At 34.9% G+C, this 8597-nt stretch overlaps 1 protein-coding gene across 1 annotated transcript; it reads left to right on the top strand.

The window, feature by feature from the left end:
* The first annotated feature begins 234 nt into the window (after window positions 1-234).
* Window positions 235-5819, top strand: LOC125218304 (uncharacterized). The gene is made up of 10 exons (XM_048119938.2): window positions 235-539; window positions 1314-1855; window positions 2381-2530; window positions 2618-2770; window positions 3040-3138; window positions 3326-3373; window positions 3509-3601; window positions 3721-4002; window positions 4073-4410; window positions 5041-5819. Exons 1-10 carry the CDS (start codon window positions 421-423, stop codon window positions 5650-5652), a joined length of 2436 nt encoding a protein of 811 aa, XP_047975895.1. The 5' UTR covers window positions 235-420; the 3' UTR covers window positions 5653-5819.
* The last annotated feature ends 2778 nt before the right edge of the window (window positions 5820-8597 follow it).

The following is an 8597-nucleotide window of genomic DNA, read 5'->3' as shown; positions in this document are numbered from 1 at the left end:
ATGGGACGGAGGGAGTACATGCGTGTTGAATAAAATATGGAATTTAGTTACCATTATAATTTTATACTTCTATTAAAAAGTTCACCTCGATTTTTTGCCAAATAAATCAGTTTTTCCTCCACCAAAATTTGTAGAGCTAAACATTCAACTAAAATTAGTGGTATTTTATGAATAAAAACTTATCTGCATACGATCAAATTTGAGATAAAACACTTTAATCTTCGAATATAATAGTTTAATATTATTTCACTTATTTATTAAATTAAAGTTTTAAAATTTTAAAAAAATATTTCGTAGCAGTAGATGTAGAATCAAATAACAAGTTCAGCAGTAGATGTAGAATCAAATAACAATTCTGAACTTGAAATCCATCAGAAACAGCACACACCCCACACTCCACAGCAACCGAAATGTTTGAAGATGCCCGCCTCATATTACCATGGGCACCACATGCTCGACGAAATGCCGAAGCGACCAAATGCCTCTGTTCACCTTATCATTCTCGATCTCATGATGCAGGCTGACATGTCTTTCTCAAGGTATGCTTTCTTATTTGTGTTGATTTAGTTCTATCTCTCAGCTCCCAATTTATGAACGTTAGGGATCTATCTTCCTTTCGCTATATACATTTCGCACAAAACATAAAGTTAGTAATCTATTTGCTTTTTGCAGTAACATTAGGGCAGTTTTTGCAGTAACATTAGGGGAGTTTTGGGTATTTCCTATTGCTAATTAGAGACAATACAAATCATACATATATCTTAGTGATTGCATTATCCGATTGATAGGTAAGATTACCAATGAATTTTATTGAGCAGGAGAGGAATCAAGGAAAGGTGCGAAATTGGCAATCTTTTGAAGAATATTGTTACAGAAAACGTTCATAATTTAAAAATTTCGTAGAGTTAGAGACAATTGTTCCTTGATTGTTAATGGGGTAATTAAAGAGTACTGCTTTAGTGTTTTCAATGGTTTCTGTTAGCATAATCTCTGTTCTTCTTTATCATTTTTATATGACGAATCCCATACTTTATAACCTCAGAAAAGTGAAATGAAAGATCGAAATAATACAGTAATGGAAAAGATATGGAATAGCTTGCTTGTGGAGAAACTGAGTGAGAAAAGGACTAACTTTACAGCATTTCTAATTTATCTTTTGGAACTCTACCCAAAACCATACTGCCTTTTTTTAACTTTTGAATATAATTTGTCAGTTTAGCAACGTAATACTCTTGTACATACTACTTCTTTTATTACGCTCCTTCTCTGTTCCTCGTTACTCCTCCATAGTTGAGAGTTCTGCATTGGATCAGAGAGAAAAAAATGAGTGATCAAGAAAGCTTACGTGATGATCTGTTTAAGCTCACCATGCAACAGAAGTGGGAAGAAGTGGCGAAGATATACAAGGAAAACCAAAGTGCTCACACTCTTAAGCTCACCAAATTAGAGGACACAGCTTTCCACATAGCCATTTCCTGTTACAATCCGAAAATCCCCAACCACACCCATGAAAGATGCACCAAGGAAATGTTAACCTTCATGAAGGAATGCGGATCAGTATCCGCGCTGGTGAGGAGGCATAATGCGAGAGGAGACACCCCTCTCCATCTTGCAGCTGCAGTTGGATGGGAGGCCATCTGTATAAGAATAGCTTCAGAGGATCCAAAGCTCATCGAGATCCGCAACAGTAATGGTGAGACTCCTTTGTTCATTTCAGCTCATCACGGCAACCTTCAGACGTTTATCTCTCTCCATGGCATCTACAACCATGGGAAGGATAAGGGTGATGAGTCGCTCTGTCGGAGGAAAGATGGAAATACGGTCCTGCATTCTGCAATTTCTGGGGAATACTTCAGTAAGAATATTTTGAGATACACAAACTTTCCGTATTTTCTATTTCCCTCCGAATTTTTGTTTGAATTTAAATACGAACCTTCAAGATTTTCTGATTTTTCTCTAAATTAACTTCTGGGATTTTCTGAAATTTTCTATGAAGTGTGAGATTTTGTGGTATTTCCCCAGAGCTATTGAGAATTTCCCTTGAAATCATTTTAGATCCAACACTCTCTTTGAAACTTTGATATAGCCTATAGGTATAATAAGCACATTTCTTTCCAGTTTGAGTTTAAAAACCACATATGTGTGTAGCGAGACGAGTTTGCAGATCTTGCAAGAAAGCACATGTGGTTGTTTCTTCCCTGCATCGCCCACTAATTGGGGAAAAATAGAAAATTCCAAATTTCATACATTAAAATTTGAAAAAAAAAGTTTTGCATCAGAAAATGTCAGAAGTTTGTGTATTTACATCCTTACAATCCTATATATGTACATACATACTTGTAGGTTTGATGGTGTTTAATTTGCATTATTCTTGTTGCAGGATTAGCATACTTTATATTGGAGCACTACAAGAATCTACTCAATTATGTTAATGTTGATGGAGAAACTCCTCTTCATGTCTTGGCCAGAAAGCCTAACTTGTTCAAAAGCAGCTCACAGCTTGGATACTATGAATCAATTATCTACCATTGTAAGAAACCCTATTCATCATACTTGGCTTCTCTCTGCACATATAATTGCCAGTGCTAATGGAATTCATTTGCGATTTGTGGATAAGTTGTATTTGTTGATAATCTGAAGAACCAACCAATACATAATCCAAAGGACACCCAGACTGATGACTCAAGTGAAGAGAATTTCCCAGAAAATTACCAGACATGTATGAGAATCTTCCGTCTATTATGGGATCCAATTTCCAAGAGCTATAAAGGTGATGATCATCAATGAACTTTATATTGGTTTGGTTTTTCTTGAGTAAATAATAGGGATACTAGCCATTTAATCATGAAGTTTGGTCAGGCTTGAATTTGACCAAACTTCATGATTTGAATGTTTACTATCCCAATATAATATAATGTTGGACAATCTAGATGCGTAAACAATTTGCACGTAAACTACATGTGATCATCAGCGAACTTTATATTGGTAAAGTCTTTGTTGAGTAAATAAATCATACTACTTTGCCTTTGGTATTTCCAGCTGGTTGTTTAAGATCAGAGAGAGAAAAAAGTGCTCGAACAGATCCAGAAGTTCCACCTTATATGGACCATGGAGTTCCAATATATGAGAGTTTCTTAGGTAAATACTTATAACTTAAATTTCATACCTTCTTTTATTGAAAACATTTCGCATTGAGAAATCTCTACCCGTGCATGTGCTATTCGAGAACAATTAGCCGATCTAGATTTACGCATATTCTATAAAACTTGTTGGTTATGTGTTTTTGTGAAAAATAACAAGGTGTTTGTTTACCCTTTGTCTCCAGGTGGTTGTTCAAGATTCAAGAAAAAAAATCCCCCTTCTACTAATGAAAGTATGAATTAGTTCCTTTGTGACATTGAAAGTTTATTTACAAGAAAATTGGATGAAAATTGTTGTATTTCATATCTACATTTCTTGCTAATAATTGGATGTATTGATATCAAAGTGTTTGGACTTTCTGTTTCAGCCAAAGTTTATGAATCCTATCCTCCCAATTACACTACTTGCATTTCGATTTTCAAATTTGGCACGAAGGTCGTCCTAACAATTCTTGGAGTTGGTAAGTTCTAGTTTCAGATGCATCATATCTTCTTATTTAGGATTGGTTCTAGTTTTAATAACATCAATAATAATTTTTGAACTCACTTAAGAATATGTATGTACATTTGTTTGGTGCAGGATTCTTGAAGATAAGAAAGATTCATGACAAGAGAGTTCGGCACTCTCATGCGATGCAAATCATGGACAAAATGATCGAGATTGAACCAAGTTACAAATACGACAACAATGGCCAGCGCCCAAGGCATCTCCCAGAAGAAGCATTCGGTAACATCCCCGATATCCCTCCCAATGCTGAAGAACCCCACACTACAGAATCCAACAGCCCAACCACCAGTTCGTCAGCTAAAGATCAGCAGCAAAACAATGGTAGTAATGATAAGAAAGATCAAAACCAATCAGGTAATTACTTTATCTGTTTCTTTTACTGTGCAAAGCATCTAAATATGAATCTATTTGAGGTTGATTGCAGGAGACGAGAAGTCTAAAAGTGTAGTGAAGGATACCCCACTGTTAGTAGCAGCTAAAATGGGAATCCCAGAAATGGTGAAGAAGATACTTAACGCAGTGCCTGTAGCCATCCAAGATCAAGACTCGGAAGGGAAGAATGTGCTGATGGTGGCAGCAGAGCACAGGCAAACCAGTGTTTTTGATTTTTTGGTGCAGAAAAAGCTCCCAGATTATGTGTTTCATCACTTTGATAATGAAGGAAACAACATACTTCACCTCGCTGCAAAGCTCGGAGAGAAGCAGCCATGGCGCATTCCCGGTGCTGCTTTGCAGATGCAATGGGAGATCAAATGGTACAAGGTACTATACCAAAAACTTCTACATATATATATATATAGGCTTGTGTTAAGATGACAACCCCTCTTAAAGTGACCGTGACACCACTTATACAACAATATTATAAACGTTACACAGCAATATTACAAAAACTACACATCTATAGATTGTTGTATAGCGTGTTGGATATTGTTGGACAAGAAAATTTGTTGTATAAAGAGCAACAAATTGCTGACCGAGTTTTTTAACTTTTTTTTTTGCCACGTGGTAGCTTATTATTCGTCCACGTGTACAAATGATTAGCTAGGAATGGTGGTATGATGTTATTTTAAGGGATGGTGGCAGCCTAACATGCCCCTATATATATATAGGGATGCGATCAAATGAAAACTCTAAATATTGTATAAACTCAAAACTATGATCTGGATCATTGAAAAATGTCAACAGATCAAAAAAAAACATCAACAGGAAAATTTCAACAGAATTTCAACGGTAGTCAATGATTGATGCTGTGTTGATATTGTGTTGACATTAAAATCTTGAAATTTTACACTGTTGATATTGTATTGAAACTGTGTTGAGGAGTTTTGAGTTTTTACAGTATATAAGTTTGCATTTTATCACTAACGTTGTTTTTTGCAATTTGCAATGCAGTATGTGAAGAGCTCAGCTCCAGCACAGTGTTACAATCACCCCAACACAAAGGGTGAGACTCCAGCCCAGATTTTCACACAAACACACGAAAATTTAGTCAAGACAGGAAACGAGTGGCTGGTAAAAACCTCGGAATCCTGCTCCGTCGTGGCGGCTCTCATCGCCACGGTCGCATTCGCCACCTCCGCCACAGTCCCCGGTGGGCTGGACCAAAACCAAGGCTTCCCTATCATGAGAGACCGCAGAGCCTTCGACGTCTTCTCTATCGCTTCACTGATCGCGCTCTGCCTATCCATCACGGCCCTCGTCTTCTTCCTCGCGATCATCACTTCCCGGTTCGAGGAGCGCGATTTCAAGCAGGACCTGCCGAGGAAGCTGCTGATGGGGATGAGCTGTCTGTTCTCGGGCATAGCGGCGATGCTGCTGTCGTTCTGCGCGGGGCATACTTTCATACTGAGGGAGAAGCTGAGGATAGCGGCGGTGCCTATATACGCGGTGGCGATGCTACCGGTCGTGCTCTTCGCCATCGGGCAGTTGCCGTTATACTTCGATATTCTCTGGGCTGCCTATGTCAAAGTGCCGCTGCGCAGCTACAACATCTTCCATCACTAGAGTTCTGTTATCTATACATCTCAAATGAATCAATAAATTGGGATTGTATGAGCTTGTTTCATATTTTGTTGTATTATTCAACACCAATCTGCTTTTATCCTTTATTGATTTGTTTTTGTGTAACAGATTTGAATGTTCAAATTTTTATATACAACTTTATTACTCCATCCGCTCCACCGTAGTAGAGTCATTTCATTCTGCGCACTCGTTTTGAAAAAATAATTATAAATAGTTAAAATTGAGAAAAAATAAAGTAAGAAATAGAACACTATAAATAAGACTTTTCTCTACATTATTCTCTATCTTACTTTATTCACTCTTCACTTTAACTACTCCCTTCGTCCCCCATTAAGAGTCACACTTTATTTTTACCATAAATGGTAAGTAGGTCCCACATTCCACTAACTCACTTCACTCACATTTTATTATAAAACTAATATAAAAAGGTGGGTCCCACATTCCACGAACTTTTTCAACCAACTTTTCTTTACATTTCTTAAAACTCGTGCTCGGTCAAACTGTGACTCCTAATCGGGGACGGAGGGAGTATTTATTACTCCCTCCATTTCTTCATAGTTGAGTGTGTTAAATAAATAGATAAAAAAGTAAGAGAAAGGAAAAGGTAGAGAGAATAAAGTATAAAGTGTATAAAGTAGAGAAAATAAAGTAAGAGAGAATAAAGTAAGAAAAAGGAAAAAGTTACCATTTAAGGAAACGACTCAACTATGAAGAAACTTTCCGAAATGGTAAAATTACTCAACTATGAAGAAACGGAGAGAGTATCATTTTTCGAAAACGAGTGCAGAAAATGAAATGACTCTACTGCTGTGGAACGGAGGGAGTACTAGTTTTCATTATAGTATGTGTAATGAAATGCTACTATGTTTTGTTTTATTTTTCATTGCAACATTGTTTTATTAAGTAACATATATTGCGCCGATTGTGAAAATTCATAGTACTATTATATCAAGACTTATATTTTAAATTTTGATTAATCATTTGTGTTTCTACTAATCTTTTCTTAGTCCATAAACTCAAAATATCAATGGTTAACTATACGCATAAAATATAATCCATCCACAATGGAAATATCTCACTCATTTCCCAATGCAATCTGCAACAATCTTCTCTACATTAATTGAGTAGATTGTATTACTTGGTACAATCGATTGCTTGATTGATGTTTATAAGTACTCCAAATTTAATTATGATATGACGAATATTTTAGATATAGAGATGCTTACAATCTTACGCAAAGCAATCAAATTTGGTTTAATACTCCATATATTCTTTCCATTTTTATTCGTCCACTAAAATTAATCACATGCTAAAAAATGGAAAATCAATTTCAATTTATTACTCACTTTTTATATTTCTTTCACACACTTTACCTACATTTTCTTTTCCCTTTTATATTTTATTAATTAATTTCACATTACCACTCTGGATTATTTCTGGTCAACAGATATTTCATCAAATTAATAATTTAATCTCATATTAATTTTTAGAAACACGTCTCCGTATCATGACCATGATTGCCTCTAATTGTAAAAAATCTTACAAATTTTATTTTCTTTACATGAAATCCGAGGATCAATTTGATTTATTCAAAAGTAAATATATCATAAGATTATAAGCATTATGCATTAATTTTAATATTCACCAAATATTTTCTGATACAACCACTCTTATATAAACGTCAATAATCAAGCCATTGATCATAAATTAGTTATAAGTATTTCTCAAACATAAATTAGAATGGGAGATTGGTGCATAGTGGAAGAATGGGGGAGAATGGAAGATTGGGCAAATCTAGGGCATAGAGTTGATTATAAATTTCAAACTTCGCCTCACCATTTTAAAATCAATTTTAACGACAACCGTCTCAAAATTACTACAAAATCTAAAGGTGAGAAAGAGATGCATGAGAATTCATTGGATGGAGTGGATTGTGGACAGCTATCCATGGACTTCAAGATCGATGCCATGACATGCATATTTCCCAAATAGTAATAGTCTGAAATTAAACTACATGGTTGCATTTGAATTAATTTAGCACAATCTAATGTAAGGTACTACATTATTTTATGATGAATGGATTTACAACTATTATTTTTTATATGATTATTACTTATCATATTGTCTAAAGATTGTAGAATCAAGATCCAATTCTTTGTTTTATAGACTCATTTGCCCATTAGGGGGAGCGGTAGGAAAGCCATTTTAGGTTCTTTTAATCGAAATTATTATTTTTTAATTAGTTAATACTCACTCGATCTACCGGTTATGGTCCCATTTAGATTTGACACGAATTTTAAGAAATTATTTAACTTTATAAAAAAAAAGGAAATGAATTAGTGGAATTTGGACCCCATTTTTATGTATTGATTTTATAATATAGTAATAATGTTTATAATATAGTAATAATGTGAGTGTAATAATTTAGGTGAATGATGGAGTTTGGTTATTTAAAATTGGAAAAAGGTAAATGAAACATTTTTTTTACGGACGGAGGGAGTACTACCTCCTTCCACCGACGATAGTCTTGGTGATCGAAGACACACATTTTAATGCAAAATTGATAAAATAAAAAAGAGATAAATAGAAAAATTAATTGAAGTATTATTAATGGAAAATATAAACTTCATGAGAAAGAGAAACATACCTATAAATAGATACTCCCTCCGTTCCTTCATAGTTGAGTCATTTTTCTATTTCGGAAAGTTCTCTCATAGTTGAGTCATTTCTATATATAGTAACTTTTTCCTCTTTCTTACTTTACTCTTTTTTACTTTATTCACTTTTTACTTTATTCTCCCTATCTTTTTCTCTTTCTTATTTTTTTATCTATTTATCTAACACACTCAACATTCATTTCTTAAACTCCGTGCCGAAAAGTTCCGCCTCAACTATGAGGGAACAGAGGGAGTAGAAACTAATTTAGA

The sequence above is a fragment of the Salvia hispanica genome, chromosome 1 (assembly GCF_029641045.1).
Source record: "Salvia hispanica isolate PSC_SH4W2 chromosome 1, Shi_PSC_v1, whole genome shotgun sequence".
In the NCBI taxonomy this organism is placed as follows: Eukaryota; Viridiplantae; Streptophyta; class Magnoliopsida; order Lamiales; family Lamiaceae; genus Salvia; species Salvia hispanica.
The sequence above is the reverse complement of the archived record's forward strand: the minus strand, read 5'-3'. Positions and strand labels throughout refer to the sequence as shown.

What these genes read in the sequence shown, in the direction of transcription:
- LOC125218304 (XM_048119938.2), top strand. Translation starts at nt 421, where the DNA reads ATGCCCGCCTCATATTACCATGGGCACCACATGCTCGACGAAATGCCG. An exon ending in AATTTCTGGGGAATACTTCA is followed by an intron (nt 1,856 to 2,380) that starts GTAAGAATATTT and finishes TTCTTGTTGCAG; the next exon opens with GATTAGCATACTTTATATTG. An exon ending in TGAATCAATTATCTACCATT is followed by an intron (nt 2,531 to 2,617) that starts GTAAGAAACCCT and finishes TTTGTGGATAAG; the next exon opens with TTGTATTTGTTGATAATCTG.